This window comes from Balaenoptera borealis, assembly GCF_965194805.1.
Source record: "Balaenoptera borealis genome assembly, chromosome: 16".
NCBI lineage: Eukaryota > Metazoa > Chordata > Mammalia > Artiodactyla > Balaenopteridae > Balaenoptera > Balaenoptera borealis.
Window position 1 is genome coordinate 65,113,334 of NC_138872.1, and position 17,375 is coordinate 65,130,708.

Below are 17,375 nucleotides of genomic sequence, written 5' to 3' on the forward strand. Positions count from 1 at the left end.
TGTGTTGATTACCTTGGCCAAAGCCAGGTCCCACTGGCGGCAAAACCAAATGTCTCCAGGTATCAAGTCAGTACCTAAATGTCTGAAGTTGCCCGCAATGGGCAGTAGGAGATGGTGTTTGAGAGCAGACAGATGAAGAGAGCGTGTCCCACCTGGACCCTCACATTCAGGTGAAACAAACATAACAAGCAGTGCTGCATGATCAGACCAGAGCCACTTGTTTTAAACTTCCAACAGGCAACCTTCAATTCCTACTCTAGAGCCACCAGAACCATTGTCTACCTACAGCAGAGTCCAGTGGACCCATAGTTCTCAAGCTTACACTGCAATTACCTGGGGAGCTTTAACAAAATCCTGATCCTCAGGCCCAGCCCACAACAATTGACTCATAGTCTCTGAGGGTGGGACTCAGGAGTTGCTATATTTTTTAATCTCCACAGGTGGCTGTAATGTCTGGCTAGGGCTGAAGATAGATGCAGTGGGTGACCAGGTGAAGGAGGAAAGGGGGACATTTCTTCTCTACACCTGGTGTGTCTCTAAAACATCCTTGGTGTCTGACTTACAACCTTTGAAGAGCATTTCTGTTCTACCTGCAATTTACAGCCACTAATAAAAATCAATTCTAAAGCAACAAAGATGTCCTGCAGTAGTTGAATGAACTGTGGTACATCCAGATGACAGACTATTTTTCAGCACTAAAAAGAAATGAGCTACCAAGCCATGAAAAGACACAGAGGAACCTTAAAAATGCATGTTATTAAGTAAAAGAAGCCAATCGGAAAAAAGGCTACATACTATATGGTTCCAACTATATGACATTCTGGAAGAGGCAAAACTATGCAGACAGTAAAAAGATCAGGGGTTGGGGGGAGGGGAGAGTGATGAATAGGTGGACACAGAGGACTTTTACGGCAGTGGACATACTCTGTATGATACTAGAACGGTGGGTACCTGTCATTAGACATTTGTCCTAATCCAAAGAATGTACAACCCAAGAGTGAACCCTGATGTAAACTTTGGGTGATAATGATGTGTCAGTGTAAGTCCATCAGTTGTCACAAATGTACCATCTGGTGAGGGATGTTGATAATGAGGGAGTGGGGACAGTAGGTACATGGGAATCTCTATACCTTCCAGTCAATTTCGTTGTGAACCTATAACTGCTTCTAAAAGAATGAAGTTTTCTTTGTTGTTGTTTTTTAAATCAAGACTGAAGAAGTGCTTCCAACTCATTCATTCATCAGGCACCACTGAGCCCCCAGTGCCTGACCCAGCTGCATACTGGGAGGTCAGGGTGTGCTGCAGGGGACTGGCTTCTGCTGTGTGACACTGGGCAATATACTTAGCCTTCCTGTGTCTCAGTGATTTCCTCCACGTCAACATCAGCTTGAGGTGCCTGGGTCTCAAGTTCTATGGACATTCCAAGTGGGGCTGGGGATCCAGGGTCCTGGACCCATAGGTCTTGCTGTGGTAGAGAGAGATTTTGCACAATGGTGCAAAGGCAGCAGGGTTTTCTGGCATTAGAACAGTACCCTGTGCAAAAGAGAGGAGGAAAAGGTCTTCTGAGTCACTGGTGGAAATTACTATGACCAGTGGAGAGGGAGGAAACAGTGTGGGCATATGTGTGTACATGCATGTGAATAGGTGTGATTACATATCTGGGGGGGGGGGGTGTCTGTGAGGGCGTATATGCCAGGAGTGTGTGTATGCGGTGGAGTGTGTATGTGTGAATCCCTGTGTGCGAATATGGATGTGTGTATAAATGAATTTGCAGGAGGATTTTGTGTCTATATGATGATGTAAGTGTACGTATATATGTGAATTGTGGACATATGTGATGGATATATATGTATAATGGTAATGTGTGACTATGAATGCACAGGCATATTTGTGTGAGTGAGTGTGTATGAGGGTGTGTGCATGAGGGTGAACTAGGTGCTGGTGGGCAAGTTGTTTAACCTTTCTGTGTCTCAGTTTCCCTATGTCTAAAATGAAGACAAGTACTTACCATGGTAGGTTAAAAGTGGTCACAAACTCTTTATACCCCTGCCATTGATAGGTGGAGTCCATGTCGCTTCCTCTTTAACCTGGGCTGGACCTGTGGTTTGTTCTGACCAATAGAATCTGGGCCTTACGAGACCTGCAGTTCTGCATTTGCACACGTGGAACACCTCCCCTGGAAGAGTCCAGTGGCCGAGCCATGAGAAGCTAGAGCCAAATGGTGAGGCCACATGGAGGGAAACTGAGGCACGCCAGTCCAGCACCAGCTGAGCTCATAGCCCACAGGACCCCAACGGCCCACTATGGGAGTGAGCCCTCCTGGACGGGCCTGTGGTCCCAGTTGACATCACAAGGAGCAGAACTGAAACTGAGAAGGACCCTCAGGGCCCTCCTGAGTACAAGCCCCTCCACGTCCCCACTTCTTGTTTGTAGAAAAAACTTTAGTCTCCTAGGCCTTCCCTGAGTTCCAAAGAGTAGGCTCAACAGTTAATGACCAGAGAAGTAAGAACAGTAAGGTCACAGGACTCCTAGTTTCCTCCTGAAGGGGTATAGATAACAATCTGATGCATATCTTTGAGTTGTTCTGCAAATACTAAGATACCCCCCACCAACTGGGTGGAGGATGGTGACTACATGCTGACCACAAGCATGTGGACCCCAGACTGGTTGGAACCAGAAGGCTGATGATTGAGATTCCTGAAACACCCCCCCTGTTACCTCCCTACCAACCAATCAAGAGAAAGTCCACAAGCTGATCACACACCCTGCAACCCTCACCCCTAATGTTGTCTTTAAAAACCCTCACCTAAAAGGTAGTCAGGGAGTTTGGGTCTTTGAGCACAAGCTGCCCATTCTCCTTGCTCGCTGCACTGCAATAAACACTGCACTTTCCTTCACCGCAAGCCGGTATCAATCGATTGGCTTTGCTGTGCTGTGGACCCGAGTTCAGCTCCACAGCAGAACTGCCAGCAGACCTCATTAACACACAGACTCATGAGAGATAATAATGGTGGTGGTTATTTTTAAGCCACTAAATTTTAGGGTGGTTTATGCAGCAATAGATAAGTGATACTATATAGAGTTTTTAAGCACTTAGAACATGGGGTCAGCAAACTTTTCCTGTGAAGGGCCAGATAGTAAATACTTTAGGTTTGGGGGCCATATGGTCACTGTTGAAACTACTTAGTGCTGCCTTTGCAGTGCAAAAGCAGCTAAGACAGTGCATTAATGATGAGAGTGACTGTGTTCCAATAAAACTTTATTTACACAAACAGGCAGCTGCTGGATTTGGTCCATGGGCAGTTGTTGGCCCAGACCTAGAAAACGGCCTGGGACACAGTACATGCTATAGAAGTGTTAACTATGGGTGCACGTGTGTGAGTTCAAGAGTGTGTATGTCTGTGAGTGCATCGTGTACGCACGTGTCTGCATGTGAAGCATGTGTCTGGATGAGTGGAAATGTGTGTGGAATCTGTTTAGTCCTTCTGTAAAAACACAGCAACTAGCCCGTACCAGCCGACATTTCAAAGCACCTCCGCCCGGGCTTCCTGCTTCTATTCTGAGGAGAAAGCGAAGCATCGGAGAAAATCAAGAGAAGAGAGAGCTGGCCTGTCCCATCGTTTGCATCTGGGCTACTGTAGGGCGCCACCCACGCCTTCCTGTCTGCTGGAAGGACGGTGAAGTCAGCTCTCTGGTTGGAGGGGGAGGGGAGGCCATAAAAATGAAAAAGGAACTCTAGAGCTTTTAAGGAGGGGCTTGGGGGGAGGCTCCTGTGTGTGCTGGGGGTTGGCAGGGGGTGGCTTTTCCAGGCAACCTGTAAACATCTGCCTGCTGGTTTCGTTTTGATCTCCCACTGTGGGACTCCAGAGGGGCTACTTCCTGCATGACTAACCTCCTTGGCTCAGTTTGCAGGGGCCAGAAATGCATCAAGTGTTAGCTTGGGAGCCAGTAGATGTGGGTTCAAATCCCTGTCCACACTTGCTTACTAAGTGGCATTGGGCATTCAGCCTCATCTTGCTGAGCCTCAGTTTCCTTACCTGTATAATGGGGATGATATTAGCACCACCTCCTAGGACTGTTACAACAATCAAATGAAGATACTGTGCATCAAGCCTTTGGTAAGGAGCTTTGCACACAGTTAAATGCTCTGCAAGGTGACACTCTGAGACAGACCCCATGGGTTCCTGTGCTGGGCTCCAAGATTTCCAGGAAGTCTTCCCTAACCCTCCGGGGCTGCCTTAAACTCCTTTGGATTTACAGTATCATAGAAACCTGTTTCTTTCCTTCAAAGCTTCTACCTCTATTTGTTATTCAGCACTCATTGGCAGGCTTAAGCATCTGTCTCCTCCAGCAGATTGAAAGCTGCAGCCAAATGAGATGGTGTCTGTTTTGCTAACCACTCTGTCCCCAGGGCCAGCACAGGGCCTGGCACACAGTTAGCACTCAATGATTAGTTACTGAATGAGTGTGAATGGAGATGGAAAACTTCATAATCTGGAACTTTCTGGGGCTCTAGGGAAGAACATCTCCTCATTTTTAATCAACACATGAATTTGAGAGGCTTCCAATGGGGTCTTCCAAAGTGGGGTTAGGATAGGAGCCCTCTTCAGCAGCCTCTTGTATTAGTTAGGTTAGGCTGGGCTATGCTGCTGAAACAAGGAACCCTGATGTTTCGTTTCAGAGGCCTAACATCACAAAGGTGGGTTTCTAACTCAATCAAAGGCCAGTAGGAATCAGGGGACAGGCAAGGGCAGTTGTTCTCGGTTCCATCTTGAGCTGCTGGCATCTTCGTGTGTGGCCTTTATTGCCTCTGCAGGATCATGACCAGCCCCTTCTGCTCCCTGCCTACTGGTCAGAGCCAGTCACTCAGCCCTATCAAACTGCAGGGCCGCTGGGAGATATTGGGTTCCTCGGGGATACTCGGCAAGCAGCCGAAGAGTCTCTGCCATGTGTAGGAAGGGCTCAGACTTCTTGGCTGGTCACTCACAGGTCTCACAGGTCTTGGTGTGAGGACTACCAAATGCATTTTGAAGGCTTGGAAAGTGGAGATTACTACTAGTTAGACTGTTTTTTGAAAATCAGTTATTTATCAGAGGAAAAATAACCAATCATCACAAATCCTTTGCTTAAAACATGGAGCAGTGTTTTCAGTGCAGTTTCTTGCCATGCAAGATCCTGAGGGCCCCCCATCTCCAAATGTCAAAAGTATTTTTCTCCATGGTTGAAATACGTTTTAATGGTTTCACTTTGATAAGGATCGACAGCCTCCCATCAGAGGCTTAGCTCCTAATTCAAGGAGACCAATGATTAAATAAACAATAAAGATAAAAATCTTTCGATGAGATAAGGTCCTTAAAAGCTCTTAGTTTGAGTCTGGCACACAGTGGGACTCCTAATATTTTTTTCCTGGTTTCATTGGAAGGTGACTTGATGGACTGTAATTTTTCTTAAGTGCTGGTTTAAAGTCACTGCATCTAAGATGGCAGTGGGGGGAGGGGAGACACTGAGACAAAGCATGGGAGAAACCATTGAATATTCATGAAAAGAGCCAGCATTTTGTGAACTTATGCTGTATATGATGTATGTCCTCTCCAGGCTAGATGACAAAAAGAATGAGGGAGCTATCACTTCTATTATAGAGGCTTTTCTTTGCTGAGAAGTTTCAGGGTGACTCTGATGACTTTTTTTTTTAATTCAAAATTAAAAAAAAAAAATGTTTTCATATCCCTGGGGTTGTAGAAAAAGGGAACTGCTAGAGGGATTAAATCCTGTGCCTGCTTAGCAATATTTTGCCTTGTATGTCCCAGCTGAAGAGTTCCGTCCTAGGGTTTTATTCCTACACCACCACCGCCAACCCTTCAGCTGCCTGTCTCTGTCACAAAGCAAACCTTACACACACCAGCTGGTGGTTCCACAGCACCTGGTGGGGAGATCCCAGTTTCTCTGCTGAAAGATTCCAGAGAGGCCATCTGACCTAAGTCAGTGGTTCACAACACTGGCTGCATTCTAGAATCGTCCACAGAGCTGTATCCATGCCTGGGCTGCACCTGGAGAGTTTCTGACATCACTGGGCCAGGGTAGAGTCCTGAGCATGGATAATTTTACAAAGCCCCTTGTATAGCCAGGGCCAGGACTGAGAACCACTAGCCTGAGCTTTCAACCAGGACTCAAATTTCATTTGAGAAATGAAGTGGGGAGAAGTCTTAGAAGATGACACAATTCAGAAGAAAGAAAGAGATATAAGGGTGGTCAGTTCTCTCATTGGATGTCCTCCCTTCTGGGAACATGTACAACAAATATTCATAAGTGCAAACTCACTCACAGTCCTGTGGGAAAGGAACTTTGGTGATGGAGAGGCGAGATTTCTACCAGTGAACCACCAATGCAGAAGTTTGGTGATGGGGAGGCTCTGAGCAGAGCGCCTGAGGGTGACCCCTACCCCTTAAGATATGGATTCACCTTCCTGTTGTTCCAAAGATGCTGGGGCACCACTCCTAAGATATGGCAACTAACGTTTGGTAGTGCTTCTCAATCCCATGTGCATTACTCTTTGATTCTCCTGATAAGCCTATAAAAGGAGGGATTATCAACCCCATTTTGCAAATGAGGAAATTGATGTCCAGAAAACTTAACGGATTTGCCTAAAAGATTACAGCCAGGGAATGGTAGAGCTGGGACTTCAATCCTAACATTTATGGAGCATTTACTATATGCTAGGACTCAGGATGGGTATAAATTATATAATTATGGAATTATAAATTCCCCAATTACTTCTCACTTCAGTGACACAATCTTCTGCTATTTGTTTCTAGCATTTCTGTGGCAGAATCTTATTTACTCACTAATACCCATTCTTCTTTCATATTTTGCTCAGGGCTGCTGTGTGCCATGTGCCAGGCTCTCTTTCCAGCTTCCCTTGCAGCTAGGAGTGGTCATGTGACACCATTCTGGCCAATGAGATGTAAGGGAAGTCTACTGCATTCCTTAATCCAGTTTCTCTTCTCCATGGCTGTAGTAGCCATTGTGGGATCTTGATAGGACAAGCATGAAGATAAAAGTGGAAATACCCAGAATGACAGAGCAAAGAGATGCCTGGATCCCTGATTCATCCCTAAACTGCTGAATGCCTACCTCCAGGCTTCTGGATGATGAGAAAAAATAATTTGTCACTATAGATTAGGTTTTCACAAGTTGTGGCCAAATGTCTTCCTAAGTGATACAGTTTCCCATATGCCCTTTATCATTGTTGTTGTTCTTTTCCTTTACAGTTGAACACACCGCCCACCACCTTAACACCAGCCAGTACCTGACTGAAGCTGAAGCTTAGCCAAGAGGGGACACTTGACTGAATCACTGAATCAGTGTCTCAATTGTATTACCTTTGAGACCTATGGCATGTTGTCACCTGAATCAGCACTTTCATTTTCCAGCTTCCATTTGCTTTTATGAGATAAGGGCAAATGCAGGAACACAGTCAAACAGCCGTGTAAACACGCCCAAAAAAAGATGGCAACACTGCCACAACTCAGCCAACACTGTGCTTCAGCAGATGAGGGAAACCTGAATTCACTGAGGGAAGGTGGTTTGTATCAAATTCTGGCCGTCTGAAAGTCAAATGCACAGAAGTCGAGACTGCCTGTATTTACTCCACTGGCAGCCCCTCCAGATTTCTTTTTTTTTTTTTTTAAGTTTCCAAATCATTTAGCTACAGCCGAGCTACAAACTACCGCTAACTCAGTGGCTTAAAACAATTTCATTTTTGCTTGGAGTCTATGGGCCAGCCGGGTAGTTCTGCTGATCTGGGCCAGGCTCGGCTGGTCTTGGCCAGGCTCACTCAAGTGTTTCAATCATTCTGTTGTCTGGTCAGTTGCGGGGGAGAAGGGGAAATGGAGCTGGTCTGGGATGGTGTCGGTCATGTCTCGAAGGCGGCTGTCAGCTCTGGCGACAGGATCATGTGGTCCCTCATCCTCCAGCAAGGCCAGTCGTTCACGTGGGGGCAGCAGGCTTCCAAGAGAACAATCAGAGGCAGACAGGCCTAGGCCGGGAGTTAGCACAATGCCCCTTCCGCCACATTCTACTGACTAAAGAAAGTCACAAAGCCATTCCAATTTCAACGTGTGGGTAAAAAGGCTTCCTTCGTGACGGGAGAGACTGCAAAGTCACTTCGCTAGGGGCAGAGGTATAGGAAGCTTTGGAGAACAGGGGCTACTTTTGTAATCAGGCCAAATGGTACTCAGAGTGAGAGCTTTTCCTAGAGGGGAACACCATGGGCATCAAGGAGCAAGATAAACAAAATCTGGGTAGCAGAGAGATGGTTGGTTGGACAAAAGGGAAACGCACCCTGCAGAGGAGGAAGAATGAGCCCAAAGGGAGCAGAGGAAGAGGTTGGAGACACTGACTAAATGAAAATTCCACCCCAATAATTGCTTCCACACTGACGCACACTGCGTGCCTAATGTGCGGGAAGTCCTTTGCAGGCACAATCAACTTAATCTCACTCACTCCTATGAGGGAGGTCCTATTACTAATCCCATTTTATAGATGAGGGAATTGAGGTCCAGACAGGATTGGGTAACTTGCAGAGAGACACACAGACGAGAAGAGCAGGAAGCAAGACTTGAAGACAGGCCTCTTGGTGTTAAAGTGCTGGCCCTACCATGACACTGGTCTGTCTTCAGAGTGACTTGTGTCTCTGTCCCCACTCCCCTGCCCGGGCCTGGACCACTGCAGCATCTGATGACTTCCAGTCTGATTAAGTCCAGCCAACTTTTCCGTAAAAGGCCAGATAGTAATTCTTTTCAGTGTTGTGTTGCAATTACTCAACCCTGCTGATGGAGAGAGAAAGCAGCCAGAGCAGTATGTAAATGAATGTGTGTGGCTGTGTTCCCATAAAACTTTATTTACAAAAATAGATGAATTGCCACCCCCTGCTTAATCCATTCTCCACCTTGCAGCCAGAGTGGGCCAAACTCAAATGTGACCTTGTCACTCCTTCCTAAGGTAGACTGCCAGTATCTTGGGGACCAGTCCAGACTTTCAGTGTGGTTTACAAACATGTCATCAAAGAGCGGCCCCTGCATCAGTGGCATTGCCATCATCTATTAGGAAGGCAGGCTCTCAGGTCACATCCAGACCTGCGGAATCAGAACTTGCACTCGGACGAGACGCCCAAGTGGTTTGCACATTCCAGTTTGAGAGGCTCTGGCTTCCAGAACCCCTGTGCCCTGGTGCCTTCCTACCTCTCCCACCTCATCCTTTGCCCCCGGAGCCTCCCTGCTCCCGCCCACCCCCACTTTCCAGCCAAACTGACTGCTCCTGTCACCTCTGTGTCCGACGCATTCCTCTCCAGCCCAGCTCCCTTCACTCAGCAAACTCCTATCTATCTCTGGATCTCAACTGCGACGTCCCTTCTTCCGAGCAGCCCACCCTGAAACCCCCGACTGCATGAGGTGCCCCTCTTCTGCGCTTCCAGACCCTTCCCCCCACTAGCACCCACCACACTGCACAGAAATGACTTCTTTAACTGCCCGCCCTCTCACAGCAGTTTGTGAGCTCATGAGAGAGGCCGTATCTGTCTCAGTTGCCTCTGTGTGTCCTCAGCGCCTGGGGACAGCAGCCACTCAAGAACTAATTGTTGAAAACGAAACAAAACACAGCCCGCCACACCTTTCCCCTGGGAGAGTGTCCTCCACAAGCAGTTCAACCAGCCAGTGGCTGCAGGTTTCCCCAAACTTCCACCTGGCTCCAAGGCTTTGAAGAGTCCTACGTGGCCTCCAAGATTCCATCTCTCAGGAAGCCTGGTGGGTTTTCGTATTAGCAAATGTTTACCATTTGGAGAGGACCTGGGGGCCTAAGAGATTTCTGGGCAAAATTCTTGAGCTATAAATTAGCCACAGGCCAAGACTCGAGTTGTGTTTGGGCTGGTGTGTGAGAGCCGAGGGTGGAGGGGGTGGAGGTGGGTGACAGAGGAGGGGCAGGGCCAGAAGGTTCTCCGTCAGAAAAAGCCTTGAAGGCAGGCCCCCAGGGTGCCTACAGAGCCATGAACTGGCATCCTTTCCCACCTGTGTACGGTGCCAATTCTGTACAATGGTCCCAGCTTCGCTGTGTGGAAAAAAGTCCCATACACCCACTCACTGAAAGCAGGTGGGCCTGTGTAAGGAATCACAAGCCAGTGTAGCCACAGGTTGCCCTCCAGGAAGACGACAACCCTCCCCAAATCTGATGTTCAGTCCACAGGTTTCTACAAGTTCCTTTATTAATAAAGCAAAGTATGAAAGAACAAGGTCCCCAAATGACCCATATGATTAAAAGTGCAAATTTACTCCAACCTGAAATAGAAAACAAATGGCCGGCCTCGACTATTTGGGCCATGGAAATCTGGTGTGATTAGAACGCCTTTTAATCACACAACTGTAGCAGCTGAACCATATTTGATTACCTCTTTGGTCTCTGTTATTGGAACAAAACATACACTATGACCGTAGCCGATAGACTGCATCATAATACACGGTTTGGGGTCAAGATCCACACTAAAAATAACAGTAAAATAAGAGGAATGTTTTAAAGTCAAGTGACTGAATCAAGGCACTTTTTTTTTTTTTTTAAGCAAAGGGTGCTAAAAATATTCCTGAATACCTGATACTTCAAAAACCAGATTACATATAATTTAGCTGCATGTTTTAGTCTGTTCTCTCTGTATGGTTGATCACATACATCTTCGTCCTCTCCCAGCTTATACTTGCTTCATCCCCACCAAATCACGTGCTATGTAGGTATAGAAAAAATAAACAGTAGTGTCTAAGAAACAGACATGCAATTTTTTATAAAAACTAACAAATGCCACAATGATAACACTGAACTTTTTTCCCTCCCAAGGGATACTGGGAATGTTCACCAGGTTCATTTTTCCCACCACTGGGGAGGGAGGTAATAACCTTCCTCCACGTGGATACGATAAGTCATCGTCACGGTCAAAAGCCACATTTTACAGAAAAGGTGACTTACTTACTCCGTGAGGTTAAAGGAGACACTTTGGAAGGCTATTAGTTTCATTCCTTCAGAAGGCTAGGATGTCAGTTTTGGTGGAAGCCACGGAGTCAGAAAGGCATAGAAACATATGATCAGAACAGTGCTCTTGGCACTGGGGCTGGTAACAAGCCTAAGAAGCTTGGCTGGGAGACCCAGCACTGCTTTGCTGGTGTTCACGGCCACCAACCATCATTGCAAAGGCTAGGAAACTACTAAAAAAAAAAAAAATTAATTTAAAAATAAGAATAAAATACAAATAAAGAAGAAAACAAGTTATTCTGCAATCCTTCCTGATTACTCACCTGCAGACTCTGACAGAGCCAAGGAGTTTGGCCCCAACTCACCAGGAAGGAAATGCCAAGAGCTGACCCCTAATGGTCTGATGTCCCATTTGACTCCTACGGGTCCAGGGTGGAGAATCCTTCCGGGAATTGTGAGTTAAGTGTTATCTGTGGCCGTGTTAATTTGGGGGGTTTGTTTCTACAATAAAGCTTAGCTCTGAGCGATAAAGAAGACTTGAAATATCATGCCCCGCCCACCATGTATAACAACATCATATCCATAACAATAACCTTATACATACTTGAGGGGTTACCGTCTAAGGCAGGGGTCGCAAACTGGTGGCCCCCAGGCTCAACCAAATGTGTTTTTGGGCCCACTTGTGTTTTGGATATTTTTAAATTATGTTGTTTAAAAATCAGAAAGTTTCATTTTTTTTTTTTTTCTATTTCCAGCCCCACCCTACCCTTTTCCCAGCATGGAGCTGAGCAATGTGGCCCTTGAAGAGGGCAGAGCCCCCATCACCACCCACCCCTTCTCTTATTTACCTCCCTACCTTGCTTCTGCAGGCTGCTGAGTTTGCGACCCCTGGTTTGAAGTAGCACATATCTAGAAAATGTGTTTCCTAACCCAGACCTCTCTCGCACCCTCATATGATTTCCACCCCATCTCCCCTTCTGCCCAGCTCTTCGTTTCACGTCCATCTTAAGTCCTCCTTCCTGAAGTCTTCGGATTTCTCTTGGTTTGCTCACATTGTCCCTTCTTTTAGCTTCAGTTTCATTTTGCAAAAAAACAGTCTCCTTCTCTCAGCCCACGAGCATTCCGGGATGACTCCCAAGACTGGTCAGTGGGAGTTGCTGAAGGGTGTCTTAAGGCAAAATGGCTGAGTCATCTCCCCAAAACACTTTCTTCGGACACTGGCTGGACAGTTAATCTTTTTTTAAAAGCACGAACAATTCTGAGCTTTCTTGTATGAGAATATTTGCATATATGAATCTCCAGTACCAAGTATACACCAAAAATGTATATATTTCAGATCAAGGACATGATGGAGCCCTAATAAAATAAAGAATTGAGCTTAATTTAAGTGCCTTGGGCAACCATCACACCTGACTAATATGCCATATTATTTTATTTGTACACAGTACATGTTTTGGATTACTAAACATTGATCAAAATTGATCGAAATCTCTAAGTTTTTGGTTACCATGTACAGAGAACAATTGCTCAGCATGGCATTTAAATAAAACATTAATATTTTAAAAATTCACAAACACAATGCCCCATTAATTAAAAAAAATAAAATTTAAAAATCTTGAGGATGGATGAGGCTTTGGATAATTAACCTGAAAAAAGAAAACAAAACCCACAAAGAAACTACAAGAACTGTATGTTACCAGATTCAAACTTCAAAATGCTATTCAGATAAGAGGAACCTATCAACTCAGCTAGAAATATTTGGAAAATTCAGCTTTTAAAGCTTTATAATCCCTCTAATAGCCTCGCTTTCCCCCACTCCAACTACAGGGGAAATTGTAGCTGAGTATGGAAACATTATAAATATATATTTATATAAAGATCTACCTACTCTTGGAATTTATTTTAAAAATAATTTTAAAAAACACTGTGCAGTTTATATCTTTGCAGGAAGTTGGTAGACTGATTCCTGTGCTAAATGCAGTACCTTATGACCTAACACTGACCTCAAAAACTAGGAATGACTTTGTGGTATCAAGGGGAAATGTCCCCAAACAACCTCAAAGAGACAGCACAACATTTGCAACTGTTTCTCTTACAGCCCAAGGTTGCAAAGGACATAAGAAATCTCTGCAGCTCTGATGAGAAGGATTCCCTATAAATCATTTATTCACAACGATTTCCCCACAGTGGCCAAGTAGGTCCCCTAAAGAAAGAAAGTTTAAAGAGTTCCCTCAAAATAGCTCAGAAATTAAACAATGGCCCAATTCATCTGGCTACTTCTGTCTTCCAAGTTTTACCTTTAAGAGTCTCTGTTAAAAAAAAAAATCCCAAAGTATATCACTGGGACTGGCTGCATTTTCTATTCAGCAGATGATGGACCATTCTAAACTTCAACTGAGTCTTAGGTCGACTGATGCAACTGAGAGCTGTTAGAAATTTGGGAGGACAGGGAGGGATTTCAGAATGCGCTAGCTGCAAAATACACCCAGTCTGGTGATATTTATGCCCAAAGAGAAGAAAGAACAGACAGCTGACAAAGGCTGTCTCCCTCCATCTCCCCCTAACTTGCCCTCTTCTGCTGTCTTTCTCCTCTGTCAGCTGATTGGGAAATAACTGATCTTCAAGCACAGAGCCCCAGATACTGAACTCTAAGTGAAATGCATTGCAAGACCTGTGCTGAATCAACCACTCCTCAAAGGTGGGCTTCGGGCCACTTAAAGGCTGCTTGGACAATGAGAGCAAAACTTCCCAACCATGGAGGATCACTGAGCATTGGCCGAAAGCAGGCATTGCCTCTTCATTACGTCGTTAAACTCAGAAAGAAATCTCCATGCAAAGGAGTTTGCTAAAAAGACTTAAAACAAAAAAAAAAAGGTTTCTGTCTCCAGCCAGCAGCAAGCCCTGGCGAGGCATCTTGCTAGGCAAAGAGTGAAATATCAATACATCTTTTTCGAGACCCAACATGTTTTATGCCCTCACCAGTGTTGTCTGAAGCACGTATCCTGTTGCCACTCTGCACCGTGCCTGGCTCACAGCAGGTGCTCAATGAATCAGCGCTGACTGGTGTACATCCCAGCGCGTGCCTGGAGGGCTGTTGAGCAAGCCTGTTCCTCAAGACTGCACATTTCTTCATAGTCAATGTAACTGGCCTCCCTTTCAGATGCCACACTTGGCACTAGCAATTACCACAAAATGAAAGAACTGATCAAAATAAAGTGCTACATGCTCTGGAAGTTTCACTAACCAACTCTTAGACTGCCTTTCAACGCCTGTGACTTAATTCTTCACAATCCTGTCAAACACCCGTGATGGGACCCTTTAAAAAATACATTAATATCAATTTGAACAGTGGAAACTATGTCCTTCAGAACATGAGCCTCTAGAACTACAATTCCAGTTGTAGATAAAGATTCAGACTTTTACAAAGACAATCAGGAACCCAGGACCTACCAAGTAGTTGTGTCAAAAAACATTAGCTTCTTTAAATTTGGGGGCCAGAGAGATCTGTCTAAACAACCGACAGAGGGAACTTTCCCTGCAGCTAGTTCTTGCTTCCTTTACTGAACCTCCCTAAAAGCTGGATCCGTCTACAGAATCATTCCACACAAACCAACATTTGGACCAACTCTTAGCTGCTGACGTTGAACGTCTTTCCGTAGCTTGCCCAGGACACTCTGGTGGGCGTGAAAAAGATGCCACAGCCATCTGGATTGTGGAGCCAGGGGGTGATGCTGAAGCCACCAAATGTCATCCTCTGAATGTTCCAACACCTTCCGCAGGTCATCTTCCTTGCCTTAAACTGGCTTCACTGCCATCCCCACCCCCACCTGGTGGGTGAGGCTTCAGGAGCACCAGGCCAGGTCAGGGCTCTGGCAGGGTTTATGGTTCATCTTCAGGGAACACCTGGGGGCGCTGATTCCGAGGCGGGGGACACCTGGCAAGGTAGCGGGGACCCCCATAGGCCCGGAGGAGCTGGGGCAGCCTTCGCCACGTGGACAGCAGCCGCGCCGCCGCGAGTTCCCGGGCCTGCCTGTCGAAAGTGGCCAGGAGGTCAACCGGGGTGGCTTCACGCAGTACCTTGGGCAGTGGGCCCACCTCAGCGGCCGCCCCTCCAGGGCCCAGGACGCAGTGGAAGAGTGTACGGCGTCGCAGCAGGCAATCCCTGAGGAACTGTACTAGCTCTTCCAAGCGCTCGCCCAGGTGCGCCTCGTCCCAGCCTTGTGCGGGAGCCCCCTGGCGTAGCAGCGCCGCCAGCAGCACTGTCTTGAGCACGTATGAGGATAGGATGCGTCCCCACTGGGTGGCGGCCGTCGGGTCCAGCCCGCGGGCGCCCAGGTCTCGCAGAGCTTTAAGCAACTGCAGGCACTTGAGGTAGCAGGCACCTGGAGGGGCCCTTTCCTGCAGCCAGCTCAGCAGCTTCTGCTCCTGGCGCGCCGTGTTCACACCCCACAGTGCATCGGCGCGCAGGCCTCCCGGGAGCTCCGACAGGGGCCCGACGGGTGAGGGTGGCGGTGGTGGGGCCACCAGGAAGACGCTGTCGCCCAAGTGGACGGCAGGGATGAGACGCACGGCCATGGAAAGGCGGCAGCAGCCGTAATCGGTGCGGCAGGGCAGGACGTGTAGGGTGGGGGGCTGCTCCAGGCCGCCTGGGGTCAGGCTGACCCGACAACGCCCCTCCAGGCTGTAGCGCACGGTGGCCAGGGAGCGCTGCAGGTGCGACTGAAACCAGCGCAGTACCAGCGGAGCCGAGAGATGGCGCCGCCCGCGCACATCCACGCAGAAGCCGTCGGCGAAGGCTTTGCAATCCCGGAGCCAGTGGCCCCCGGAAGCCCCTGGCGGCGCCTTGAGCGCGCACACGAAGCAGCCGTGGAAGGCTGGGGCCAGCGCGGGCTCCGCGCCCAGGCTCCGCGGCTCCAGCGCCACCAGGGGAGGGAGGCGCAGCGGCACCAGCACGTCGAAGCCGTCGGGCCGGCGGATTTTATGCTGCTCGTAGGCGCTGCCTACCTGGATGAAATCTCCGCGGAAGGCCAAGGCCAGCGCTCCCCCGGGGATGGGGCCTGGGGACCCTCGGGCGCGGCCAGCCCGCACCAGCTCGCCCACGATCCGGCTCACGTGTGCTTTGCTGTGGCCCAGCACGTGCGGCGACAGGCGCACCTCGTGCTCGTAGTAACTCTCCAGCAAGATGTCGAGGCTGGGCTCTCGTAAGTGTCTAGGAGAGAAGGCGGAGTGGCCCCCCAGGCGGGAAGACCCCGGCAGGAAGCGCTGCCGGACAGCGTGGCGACAGCGCAGGAGGATGTAGCCGAGGAGCAGCAGGACGGCCACCTTGAGCAGCGGGAAGCCGCCGTCTGCGCCTTCGGGGGGCTCGGTCCGGGCGCCCCCGCTTCCCCGCAGGACATGGTAGAGGCACACGAGGGCGGTGCACAGGCCAGTCACCAGGGGCCAGAAGACGCGCAGATTCAGGGTGTAGTGCACCGACATGCCGGGCGCCCGGGGCAGCGGCGGCCGAGCAGCCCAGGGCGCGAGCCCCGGCGGCGTCCCAGGCCCAGCATGCGCGCAGCGCCCGGGCAGCCCCGCTGTCCCGGTTTCCTTCGCCTCCGCGGCGGCGACCCCGTCGCAGGGCCGGGGAAAGCAGCCCTCCAGCTCGGCCTCCTCTCCCAGCTCAAGCGCTCCTTCCAGCAGCGGCCCGCCCTGCACACTCCGGCTCCCGGCCGCGCCCCGTGCCGACTGCGCGCTGCGTCCGGCCCGGCGGCCCTCCCCGCCCCGCTCCCCGGCGCGCCGCCTTCGGCCAGCTTCTGGTCCCGCTGCGCTCGCCTCCTACCCCGGGCCGCCCTCCCGGCGCCGTGGGTCCCCGGAGTCCCCCGCTGCTCCCCTCCGCTCTTGTTCCCGTTACTCGGTCACGGGAGTTTCCTCTTCCGAGGGGAGGCGAGGCCGCGCCAGCTAGCGGGGAGGAAATGCCGAAGTCTGGAGCCGCGAGGCGAGCGGGCAGGCGGGCGGGGTCGGCCCCCTCCCGGGCCTCCGCCTTAAAGCGACGCGAGGCGGCGGGAGGGACTTCAGGACGCGCTGGCAACTGGCCTCCCGCGAGCCACCCCCATCCTCCCTCCCCGAAGGCAGAACCAGGAAGGCTCTGATTGCGGGGCGGTAGCCTTGTCCAGGGAGCTTCTGCAGTTGTATTCACACAAAGTTACACTGGGAAATTGAAAGGAGGGGAAAAGAGCGCACGATGAAACCGTCCATCCCCCGCCCCCCCCCCCAGCAAGTCGTGGTGGCGTGGTGTTGGTGGCGTGGCAGGCCCTGGAACGGAAGCTGCCCTTGCCAGTGTGCCGCTGTCCTTCATTCAAACCAGTATCTACTGAGCACCTACTATGTGC

The 17,375-nt window shown here is 49.2% G+C and overlaps 1 protein-coding gene across 1 annotated transcript; it reads right to left on the bottom strand.

Moving 5' to 3' along the window:
* Positions 1 to 10,237: 10,237 nt before the first annotated feature.
* On the bottom strand, positions 10,238 to 16,810 carry ITPRIPL2 (ITPRIP like 2). The gene has a single exon (XM_082360786.1). It carries the CDS (start codon positions 16,483 to 16,485, stop codon positions 14,887 to 14,889), a length of 1,599 nt encoding a protein of 532 aa, XP_082216912.1. The 5' UTR covers positions 16,486 to 16,810; the 3' UTR covers positions 10,238 to 14,886.
* Between the last annotated feature and the right edge of the window lie 565 nt (positions 16,811 to 17,375).